This window comes from Cygnus olor, chromosome 10, assembly GCF_009769625.2.
Source record: "Cygnus olor isolate bCygOlo1 chromosome 10, bCygOlo1.pri.v2, whole genome shotgun sequence".
Lineage (NCBI taxonomy): Eukaryota > Metazoa > Chordata > Aves > Anseriformes > Anatidae > Cygnus > Cygnus olor.
This window is the reverse complement of record NC_049178.1, coordinates 7727648-7739888: the sequence shown is the minus strand read 5'-3', so window position 1 is coordinate 7739888 and position 12241 is coordinate 7727648. Positions and strand designations below refer to the sequence as shown.

The following is a 12241-nucleotide window of genomic DNA, read 5'->3' as shown; positions in this document are numbered from 1 at the left end:
GTAGTGATGCCAACATAACCTGTCTTAGGTTAAGTAGAGACTGGTGTAAAATTTAAGCTGTTGTTTGTTCCAGGTGTTGTAGACTGTACTGCTTTGTTTTTTCTTCAATGGCTTATATTCATCTTTGATTCATGATGATTAAATTCATCATACAGTGCTGCTTTTCATAGTTAATCTTGACCTTTATTTTATGGGGAAAAATAAACACAAAATCTTTGTGTACTACAGTCTACCTCAGCCTGAAATTCTGGCTAGCGCTGCGGTAGCTTTTAATTTTTAAGCCAAGAATCTAGTTCTGAGATTTGAGTATTGTTATTTATAGTATGTTGTAGTGATTAGATAAGTAACGTTCTGGCTTCCTGCCTCATCTCCAACATTGTGCTCTCAGTGTTGGGCAATGAATGAGAGAGAATAAAGTTTAATACCAAATTTTCAGGGAGCGCAGATAATTCGTGCATATAATATTGTTTGGATCTATTTTGGTGCTCTTTTTAGACATGGAAACAACAGGCAAAATGAGTGCTGGTCTGTATAAAGAACACACTCTTGCCTACATAATACTTCTGACACAATTCCTGTATTTAACATATTTAATAAAGCATCATGGGAAGTTAATAAGTATATAATAATAAAAGAATTGGAAGGGGCTGGAATCAATGTTGAATCTGTACCTAAGTGGTATTTTTTAAAATATTTTCACAGTAAGTAGGAAACTATTTTTTTCCCATCTGTCTTTTGCTTTGGAGATGGTGGTTTCAGGGTGATAACTCCTTTGCAGTGAGGTCTTGAAGCTGTTGTGCTTTAGCTAAAATTCAGGGAGGCTACTTCATGCTGTTAGGTGAAAAATACCAATGATGGAGTTTTAGCAAAATGCTATAGATAAAGGAAACATTAACCAGCTATTAAATTGTTCATGAACAAGCATGTGATGACAATTTTACCTCTGTCCCTGCCATAAACTTACTAAAAATACATAAACATAAAAGGACTGAAATATCTTGTGAGTCTGAGATACTCGTTGCTTACAGAAGGTTATTAAAGACTTAGATAGGTTTAGTGAAGATTATGTCATGGATAATGCATGTGATACCAGGAGGATCTCTCTCGTCTTTAAATTTTCAGTGCCAAGGCCTTGAGTTGGTATGATTTGATTTATTGTTAGCATGATTCCAGAAAAAAAATAGCAAAGGGTTGAATTTAAAGTGGAACATGGTTAAGTAAGTTAAATACCATGGCATGTTATCCTTCTGGTGTTCTTGTTTGAAGAAAAATGAATAATTGGGATGGAATTTTAATATAAATTCACAGTGTTCCTACTGTGTTGTAAACAGTTTTGAGTGTCCTAAAAGCTGTTTTTTACTCTCTACAGGTTTTTAGATACTTCCAAGCAAGCCATAGGGATGTTGTTCATCCACTTTGCAAACGTCTATTTATCAGACCTTACAGAAGAAGACCCTTGTTCACTGTGAGTGTTTAATTTTTGAATAGTTGGTCTTTATGGAGGTTCTGCTGTTGAGTTTGCTGTACTTGGACACTAATGCAAGATATATCAGAGAAACAAATTTGCATGCAAAAAGTCAGTCACTTTCAAAATACTATGTTTTAAGCTTAGTTAATCAAGGATCAGAAATCTGCTCTTTTAGTTTATGTCTGGCAGGACCTAGGAAAGTTTTGTTTTGTTTGTGTTTTTTTTTTTTTTTTCTGATCTGTGTATGGGTGTTTTAGACTGAGAGTAAACTGTTGCTTCTCCCTCTCCAGTTACTGATTGAGGATTTAGGACGCACATTGTAATATGAGGCTGTTTACTGAAGGAGGTAAGAGATACTAGGAACCAGTGGAAGTGAATATAAAGTTGTGTACACTGACCTCCAGCTTCACTGTTCACTGCAGCAAGGCTTTAATATAAAGTCAGGTTGCTTTCAGGGATATTAAGCAAAAATTGTCCCTGCTTGTATTTTCTTCAGAAAACTGCATCAGCTACTGCAGTATCATTTTCACTCTGTTAAAAGCATGAAATCTTGCCTGGTATCGAGGCAGTTAGTGCAAAAATTAATTTTGCGATCTCACACTTGGAGCAGTGTAACTAAGTAGGTAAGCATTTCACTGTAGTGTATTAAACCTGAAGAATCTATGACTAAGACCCTGTCAGGCTTTTTAGAGGAGCTGCTGAAGCAAATGACAATTGTTTGGGTTTCTTATTGATGGGGCTCGTGCTCAAAGAAACCTACGCATTTCTTGTAATAGAAACTGTGAAGTTACTTTTAAAAGTCTAGTAATTTGCCCCTGAAAACCAAATGCAATTCCTTCCATGGCAGCTGCTCACAGATGTCCTTTGGTAAACAAAGGAGTTAAATAGCTCAAGGAATATGTTTGTTGCTTCATAAGACTAAATGTTTTATTTGCCTTATTTCTCTTTAGTTTCCTCTGTGTTCCCACATGCTATAAATGTGCTAGTAAAAACACTTTCTCCTCCCACCACAAAGCATTTTGGTAGGGAAAATGCATTTATTTTAACACACTAACTGTAGAAGTTAAGATATAAATATGAGAGTTTCAGTAATACCAGGCATCATTGTAAGATCATTTTGGTTACTCTTTTAAGAATTTCCTGATAATTTACAAAAACTGACAGGTGTAAATTGCTTTTATTTCATTTTCATATATATATTTAAGAAAGCTAACCAAAGCATGTTTAGTATTGTTAGCATTCAAAGTCAAAGCTTAATGCTTCATTAAAATATTTTAAAAATAACTTTTTATATTGTCTGAGTTTTTAAAATAAAAGGTTTGCTAATGTGTTCTCTTCTACATGTTTCCATATAGTCTACATAACTTTTTTTTTTTCATATACCCCTTTTAACACAAATCTAATGTGACACATAACAAAGGCACGACTGTCATTTGCTGTTCTTAGGATAACTGTGGAGTTGGGCAGTTTCTCAGATAAGGGTGCAGGTCCTCCTTATTGGCAGAAAAAAATAGCATGCTATATCAACCAAAGCCACTTGTCCTTTCTTGGGGAAAAAATACATCTTAAAGTTACAAGTGGGTCAAAATTACTGAGTAAAAGTAGTGTTTCTGTATGTGACTTTAAATAATAGTAGTTTGAGTCAGCAAACCCAAACACGGATAGCTTTCTGTGCTTTCCTGTTTTGTAGTGTGGGGGTTATTTTCAGAACAAAGCCAGAAAATGTAGTTTTAGAGAACATTGTGGTTGGAAAGAACCATGACTGGAAGTTGCCATTCGTTACTTTGGAAATGTAATGCTCTGCGTCAGGCAGGTACGGGATAAGGTGAAAGCTGATGAAGCGTCTGTTAAAACACCTCAGACAGGGCTGGTGTTTGAGGACTTTGTACTAGCCAAAGCAGCCAGCGGGGTTTGGTGGTGCAGCGTGCCAGCTGGCTGCCAGGCGCACCGGGGAGTGTTGGCTCAGGCCAGCCTTTCTCGCGGAGCTCTCAGCCACCGATGGCGCCCGCCCGGAGCCCGCCTGCTGCCAGCAGCGCTGCCAGGCGCAGCGCGATGTGCCCAGGTGTCGGCACAGCCCTTCTGCCAGGCCGGGTGGAAGCCTTCCTGCCGCGGGCTTAGAGCAGCCCCTGGTGGCCTCTAGCGGAGCCTGTAGGCTCCTAAGTGCTGGGCTTCCTCTGCCAAGCACTAAACCTTAATTTCTGTGTTCCTCAAATAGAAAGTTCACTAAAACTATGATTTGACACAACTGTTAGAAAATAACTATTTTTAGAAAGTTTGTGGATACGTCTTTGCTGAAGCAAGTTACGTTCAATTCATTTTTATTCTTGAGCTGCTGCTTGAACGAGATTTTGAGGATCAAAGCAGCTCCTCCTTTACTTCTTTGATTGCACATACTGTGTATTTGCTTTCCACTTTCTGATGTTATTTTGTCCACGTGGACTTGCCTCTGCAGCTAGCAGGAGCCCCCAGCTCTCTGATTTGTTATTTTAACAGATTCTAAAAATAGGATTCTAGATCCTATGAACTCTAGAGTTTACCGTAAGTATTTGGAATTGCCAAATAAGACTCAGTCACAGGGATTTACAGTGTGGCGTACAGCTGGGATAACCATCGCTGGCTCTTTCTCAGCTGCTGTTTTGTTCAGCCAAAATGGAGCGGTAGTAAACAAACCAAACTGACTTGCAAGATGCTTTGAACTTCAGCTGCACCATTTAATGGACCTAAGAATTAATTTGAAACCCATGGTGATCTCTGCTTTCTTGAGGTATAGGTGAGATCCCAGAAGTTCCTTCTGAAACAATTAATAGTGCAGCAGTTGTGTGTCCATTACGCTTTATTTTTTTCTTTGGAAGGCTTGTTCTAGATTCAGTTTCAGATGTTTATTAGATATGATTTGAAGTGCTAAAGCAAATCACTTTCTGCTAAACTCTTAAGTAATTTGAAATGTGGTTTTGATAGTGGCTTTGATAGTGACTGTTGTTCCTTGTCAGCTCTAGTAGAGTGCTCCTTCAAGCAAGAGAAAACTGCTTGTGGGGCCTTCCCCATTAGAATGAAAGTGTTTTGGGTTGTTAAGTTGTTATTGTGTTTTGTGTTTTTTTGTGTTGTTTTTTTTTTTTTCCTTCAAATTCTGTGAGGTGTTAAGATAACTTATTTTTTTGTTCTTATTCCTTTTATTCCCCTGGTTTTATTCAAATAGAGTGTTTCTATGCAGAATGAACTGAACGATGGGAAAAAGGAAATCTGTTTTTAATTTAAAGACATAAAATGAATATTGGAGTTTTACAGAGGATGCACACACACAGTTCATGGAAGTATAAGTTGAAGGTTAAGTTTAAGGTCAGAAACAGAATGTTAAGACTCTCAAAACTATTTAAATTTTACACTATGTAGGTACAGAAGTGGGTAAATGATTAATCTCAATGTTGTCACTTTTCAACATATATGAAGATCTATCAATTGTGGTGTAAAAATACATGGAACTTCTGGAAATTGGACCCTTGCTCCTTGTTTTCTTTACATTTTTCCTTTCAGGTACCTTATCAACTTCTTGTTAGATGCCACATTAGGGATGCTGTTAATCTACATTGGTATACGTGCAGTCAGCAGCATTGTGGAATGGCAGCAGTGGGAGTCCCTTCGCTTTGGTGAATATGGTAAATGTTTCTATTGTTGCACTAAAATACTTTCCAAGACAGAATTTTGGAATATTTCAGCTAACAGTTCACTGATCTTTAAGTCATTACACAGTTGTTATAATGGCTATTGTAGAATTCCACTCGTCAGTAGCACTCTGAATCTTGGCATGCAAATTCTGTGTTGCAAAGTTTAACAAGTCTTTAAGCATTTAGTGAGGTTTGGAACAACTGCTTGATTTTGTTGTTGTTGGGAGTGATTGAACAAATTACAGTAGTGGCTAATCTCGGGTTAAAAAACAACAGGATAACTGTACTCTGAAACACTTTAAATAAATGGTAGCTGGAACATCATTTCCTATTAAAGCTTTCACTGCACCACATGCCGTTGTCTGAAGATACGGGTTGAGCATTCTGCCAGCCCTCTTTAAAGTAAACAAGCACATATCTTTGCGAAGAGAATGTGCTTGTCCTCAAGTAGGGATCACTTGAACTCCTGCACACAGGGCTTGTATCTGATGAAAAATGCACAAGTCTTTCTTACAGGCTAAGAAATACAGATGTGAAATTACTTTCATGTGAAGTTGTGGGTTTTGTCTTCTGTTAGCCACTGCAGTCTGCTGACCTGCAGAAACTGTGGATTTGAAGATGCAAAAAAACTTGATGTATTATGTACACAGCATTCAATTCTGTTCATCCTGATATTTTCAGATCATTTAGTCTGGCGGGCTGGGAATCGAAGTTCTGTATAAATACTAAAAATTGCACTTGAAGCTCCTTGAAATAAGAACGCGGGGAGGGGTTCTCTTACAAGAGAGCTATGGCTCTTTACCAGAGAAAAAAACACACTGTAGTTTAAAAATGATGACAACAATGTTTGCCTAACAAAGTAAAAGCTTTTGTAGCAGTTTCATAATTAACATTGTTTGGTTTTGTCTAAGAAAGACAAAAAAATAAAAAATAAAAACAGCCAACCAAACAAAACACCTAAGTGGCTAACAGAATTAAAAATTAATAAAGGCCTTGTTAAATTCAAGTACTTTAAATGGTTGGGAATTTTGCAATTAAATCAAATAGCGTTAATTGCTGTTTGTTTTTAATGTCACAGGTTTAAAATAGATAAATGCCTGGCATATGTATTGGGAGAAATAGCTTCCTCTACCATTAGTGCATTTTTTAATGTTAAATTAATGTCGAATGAATGTATATCTTAGGCTACAGTTTATGACCATTAAAGCTGTTTAAATCAATGCTGTCACAACACTGTTTATCTTCTTTTTTCCCACGTACCACTGTCCAAATGCTTTCACTCTTTTCCTTGGACTGGTGCTCATCTCACTCTTCAGGGAACTGATGCAGAGAGCTAAACTGTCAGAAAATTTGCCATATGTAGAAAAGTAAATAGTTTCTCCAGATCAGTCCCCAGACTTGGGTTTCTAAGGGGTTAGGTAAGCACCAATGCTCAGGGAAGGTTAAAGGGCTGAGACATTGCTGAACTTACCTTCTGACTTAGCTTTGAGACCTGCTGCTCAAAATCCCCTTTTATGATTGTTGACTTGGCTTGAAACTATTTGAAATGTTTTAATAGCTTTTACCCCATGTAAAATTGGCTTTCTACTCAGAGCAAAATTTATTATGTATCTATTACCATTATAGGTAGGTAGTCGTAATCATGTTAAATATTAGAGGTTTTTTTTCCTCTCGTAGCATTGTTTTTTCTTGTGAGATGTCTCTTGTCCCATTTTAATTTCCTTTCACAAATAAGTAGTCTCAGTGGATGGGAGGATGTGGGGACTCTCCTGCAATTGTTTCCATCTCTTACTGACTTCTAAATGAGCTCATTTTATTTTAGTTAGGCATTTGTTACTGCATTAGCTAAGCTTTTAAGATCCACAGCTGAATTTGTTACTTATGTTGAGGTGGGCTGGGACTGATCCTTCACTTTCATTTTGAGTTAGGAGATCCAAAATGTGTAAAAGTCATGTATAAAATTCTCTAACTCCTCTTTAATTAGTTGTTCTTTCCAATATCAGATCATTCTGTTAGTGACTTTCTTTGTATCTTCATTAATGTGCTGCTTCTGACCTTAGTGTGTTGGTTTTTTTAAACAAACTATCAAAAGGACTAATAAAAAGTGTATTGTAAATCTGTTTTCATTAGTGATGTGGGAAAAACTTCTAGCATGAAGAGAACTAGGTACCAGATGGACAGTTATTGCTGACGGCTGTGCATTAAGGTTAGATCCCATGCAAGAAATCGGGAACTGTCTAAAAAGGGCAAGTCACACTGGGTTGTTTGCTGCTCTCTTCCCTTAAGCTCCACTGTTGTGTCTGAAATGAAAGCCCACTTACTACCATTTTATCTGAAACTTTTCACCTTGGCTACAAGAAAGCTCATCTTATGTTTTGTAAGATCCTTAAAAATAAATAAATGAAGTGGGGTAAAAGGAGAGGACTAAACTGCAGTTCTGTGGGGTCTCAAGGGCATTTAGATTCGTATTTGGAGGTAAACATGGATGTATAGCATACATGAGTGGCGAGGTGGCTGCTCATTGAAATGTGTTGGAGACCTGTGCCATTTTATCTGAAGTACTAAAGGAAGGCCTTTGCTTGAAGATCAGTATTTTTTTTGTTTGTTTGCAAGTGTGGAAAAACAAAGCCCACAAAACAGCAAGTCTCTTCTTTTGATTGAGTGATGTTTGTGTTTCTAGAGCCTAAATAATCATTTGTCTGAAGTTAATTCTCACTGTGAGCTCATTTCCCGTCTTAGCTCTATTACTTGATCCCTGGTGATTCATTACTTGAGATGCTGTCATAAAAATAGCAGTTGTCCTGCTGGTTTTAAAAGCCTCTCTTTATATGGAGGATAGTTTTTAAGTGTAAATGCCTCAAGGAAAGAATGGATACCAGAATATCAACATAGTTGCTGCTAGTACAGCAAAACAGCGCTGCATGCTGATTTACAAACCAACTAGCATGATGCTCCCTTGAGGGCATTCGTGTGTCAGAATTTTTAAACTTACTAGATTTGCCTTCACATTTCCAGTTTTGTATTATCAGATTGATTATGTCAGCAGCTGGAAGTACAGAATCAGTTTATATAGTAGAGTATGTAAATAGGAGAAAAGCAGTTGTGATCTGTACCAAAAAGAATGTTCCCTGCATTCCTCTTCCCTTCTTGTGGTAGCTACTTTAGCTGCTGTGAGAAGAAAACAGGTGACTAAGCCCTGCTGGTTGACAATGAACTGTATTGACAGGTAAATTGGGCTGTGCTTTTCAGATGGCAAAGCTTAGGAATTGCATTTGATGAATCTTTTCCCTCTAGCTCTTTGCTTGTGATTTGCAGAACAACTTACTCATTTACCTATAGCCTACCTGTAGGGTAGATAGGCACTTGCTATAAAAGCTTTGAAAATTGGTCTTGGAGAAGTTCTGTGAGTTGACATTTTTGTAAGAAAGTTCCTCGGGATTTGAACAGAAACAAACTACAGGATAGAGGAATCACAGATATTTTGTTTAAGTGCTGTCTATAACCACGATTCTATGAAGTAGCTGATGTGAACTAGGATGCCCCCATATAAGACTAGTTACCATTGTCCAACATTTAAAAAAAATAAACGTTGCTACAGTTGTCACTGCTGAGGCTTCAAAATTTTTCAGTTTCAGTCTTAATGTGGATTGTTTTTGTGGTTTTTTTTCAGTAACAAATTTTCTTTTGACTTGCAAGGATGTTCTAAGTGCACAGATTATACAAGGAAGGTATAAAATCAGAATTCAAAAGACTGTCCCAAACTTTGGAAATGAAATTAGGGCTTAATGGCTTCAACATTAGCTTTAAAGTTCTGATTTGAGTTTATGCACTGAATCTTTGATTGTACGAATGTCCCAGATATTCTTGGGAACACAGCCTGGATGTGACAGTGCTATTAACATTTTTCACTCCAATTACATAATTTATGAAATTGTTTAAAAAACTTAGTTTGAAAGCGTCTCCAGAGATCTCATTTTTTGCATATTTGCTACTTACTGAAGAAAACTAGAGAATGCAAATAAAAATGTGGAGTATACAATTTCATTATCAAATTTAACTCAGGCCTTGCATCCCCAGAAGAATCACAGTTGCTTACTTGTGAATTACTGTTTCTGCCTTCAAATCTTATATATATTTATTTTTTTCACAAAAGAAGCCTTAAACTGCAGTGCATAACTATAAAACTTGAGTATTTAACTGTTTTTCTTTTGGACTACTGAGTGTCGATCCATTAGCTCTTACTGTAAAACTTATTTGGAAAATGTCCTTTGTCTTGGACTCCGATCTCATTTATCAGTTTTTCTTTGTAGCATTTAAGCAGCAAACGGTAAGTCTCAAGACTATTACCAAGTATTAGTACTGAAAGCCTTTCAGAAATCTTCCAGAAAAGGAAGTAGCAACTATCCATTATGCATTACAAATACATAAAGGCATCTGAATTTCCATTGCACATTGTTCATCCCCAGGCTGAAGAGTTCTAAGCTGCATTTGAAGATGATGCAGAAGGCTGCTGGGAAGTCTAAAGAGCTAACAGCCCCTGCCAAAGCTTCCTTTTCGTTTCCAGCGAAGTGCTGCTCTAAGCTCCCCTGCAAAGCTGCTAGGCATACCGTTCCTCTCTTTTCCTTTCTTTTTTCTCTCTCCTTGCTTTCATGGAATCTAATAGTTTACAGAGTTTTCCTGTTCAAATATTTGTCTAAGATGGTCTTCGTTCTGTTGGCAGATAACAGCGCACTCAGGTTTTCACTCTGCCATGTTCTAATGGGGTGCAGCACAGTTTCAAACCCTTTCAGACTGAAATGAAAATGTGATCTTAATTAACTTCTTATTCAATTAATTTTTTTCGTATCGGTGCTTGCACCTGTTGCTGCAGTTAAGATTGGTTAGTTACAGCAGCCAAATTTGTAGAGACAAAAGATATGTTTAAGGTAGCCTAGGGAGAATGGCAGAAATCCTCATGTTTCTATTTAAAGTAGTAGTGAAGGGAAAGATGCTTCTCCTCAGCCATGCTTGTTTTAAGTTTTTCCGTTCTAGGAAATTCAATGCTTTGTAATAGAGGAGAAAAAAGAACAGTTTTGTGAGAAATAAAGGTAACGCAACTATATCTAACTCGTCATCAGATTAGGTAAAACAGCACATAAGCAGGCACCACTGAATCAGACGAAGTCCGGGTATTTTCAGTTTCTAACTGATACTTTTTGAAAATTGGGGTGAGGCTGAGGGAGGGAAAGGAACAGCACTAAGGAAATAGTGGAAGGCACTGTGAGGGGATATAGTTGCCCTTCCTCTAATACTGCTTTTCTGAAATGTTTGCTGTAAAGTAAAATGAAGCATACGCATCTCCTGAACCTTTCTTCCTTATTGCAGGTGACCCACTGCAGTGCAGTGCCTGGGTGGGGCAGTGTGCTCTGTACATCATGATTATGACGTTTGAGAAAACCATCATCATTATAGTGCTTCTGATACCTCAATGGAAGGAGGTTTGTGTTTTTTACAGCATCTTACAAACGAATTTCAGGTGGAAGCCATAAAGCATAGATTTCTAATGTTCCAGTGTTTATTTGGTTAACTTGTCCATCATAACAGACTACAGTCAATGCCATTTAATTCTGGGAGCAGTATGTTCCTGTACCTTAATTAGGCTACTGTTAAATAGGCTTTCTGTCATTCATTGCCAGGAATATATATATATATATATATATATATATATATATATATAACAACATATAAAATTTTATTCTATCTACTTGTCTGAGTGCTCTTGAAGGTAGTGTTTTCTGCTTTTCTCATTTTCTTAACCCTTATTCAAAGCTATTTTGTTTTGCTTTCTGTAGTATTTTAAATTTCCTTTGCACGGTTTTGTTGATAAACCTAAATTGTATGCTTTTAGTAAGTTGCAGTGGATTAGTGAAGCCAATTGCTGATGACTGGATATTTATTTTAGCATCTGTGTAATTTAATACTCAAAAGTGATGGGGTGCGGTACTATAGCGCATTAAAACCAGTTAGTTCCTATTATATGGTCTGGACTAATTTGGGAACTCTGAATCCTCTCCTTACTGTGTATTTTGTAAAGCTCTGGTCTTTTTGAATTTTCTTAAGATAAAACTTAAAAACATGTTCCTTGAGAGCATACAGCTCTAAAATGGCCAAGATGGTTTGAATGCATCTCTTCAGACTTCTATAAACAAAAACAACAGAGATAAGTTTCTTGCCACCCCCGCTTACTTACTTATCTGTGGTGATTTATAAACTGTCCTAAATATTTTCCTTTTTATACAAAGCTGTCCTTGTTTGGTTCACATGAATTATTTCTGTAGTGTTAGCTAGTACAAAAATAATTGCACTTACTAATCCAGTTGTGAGCACGTGCTGCCATGATCTGAATTTAATCCTTTTCTTTTCACAGGTAGCTTTATTGAATCCTATAGAGAACCCCCAGTTGGAGTTGGCTATCGTCATGTTGATAGTTCCCTTCTTTGTTAATGTTAGTACAACTTGCATGCTTCTGTGAGACGTTTACTTGTATTTTTCTCCCATATGATAGTTAAATAACATTAATCCTTAAATGTTAATCCTTAAACATATAGCACAATGTACCTCGATGTTTAAGTTATTTTAATTTTTTAAAAGGAAGGGTGTTAAAGAATGGAGAAAATGCCTGGATATGTAGATTATCCTTAGCTGAAACCTATACTGAGCTAAGTAACCAGGCTGAGAAGAGGTGTAGAAATGCTTCATTGACCCTTTTGGGCTGATGACTTTGGTAGATTGAATGTAATACTGAAATACTGACATAGAGATTATGAAATGACAATGAAATTTGCTTTGGGAAACAGTTGGGCTAAGGATGGCTGTGCTGTGAAGTATCCTGTGTCTGATGACAGCTGATAGTGGCTGGCCTATGCAGGAGTGGAAGGAAAGGGAAGTGTGTAATCAGCCTTCCCAAAGAATACCCTTCCAGCAATCTGGGATTTAGGAACAAGAGTCAGAGATGGTATCTTTGCATGTAATACCTGCTGGCAGCTTTTGCTTTCATTAATTTGTTCAAGCATGGATTTTATCTTTGCAAACTGAAAGTTTGTTGCAATAAGATGTCTGCCTAAGCCATTCA

General features: G+C 37.0%; 1 protein-coding gene across 2 annotated transcripts in view; it reads left to right on the top strand.

Moving 5' to 3' along the window:
• LOC121075731 (store-operated calcium entry regulator STIMATE-like) overlaps positions 1 to 12241 on the top strand; it is a 32478-nt gene that overhangs the window by 14865 nt on the left and 5372 nt on the right. For both annotated transcript variants that reach the window (XM_040569275.1, XM_040569274.1), the window contains exons 3-6: positions 1370 to 1465; positions 5000 to 5121; positions 10495 to 10607; positions 11537 to 11614. In XM_040569275.1, coding sequence (XP_040425209.1) covers positions 1370 to 1465; positions 5000 to 5121; positions 10495 to 10607; positions 11537 to 11614 — 409 coding nt within the window. The remainder of the gene's footprint in view (positions 1 to 1369; positions 1466 to 4999; positions 5122 to 10494; positions 10608 to 11536; positions 11615 to 12241) is intronic.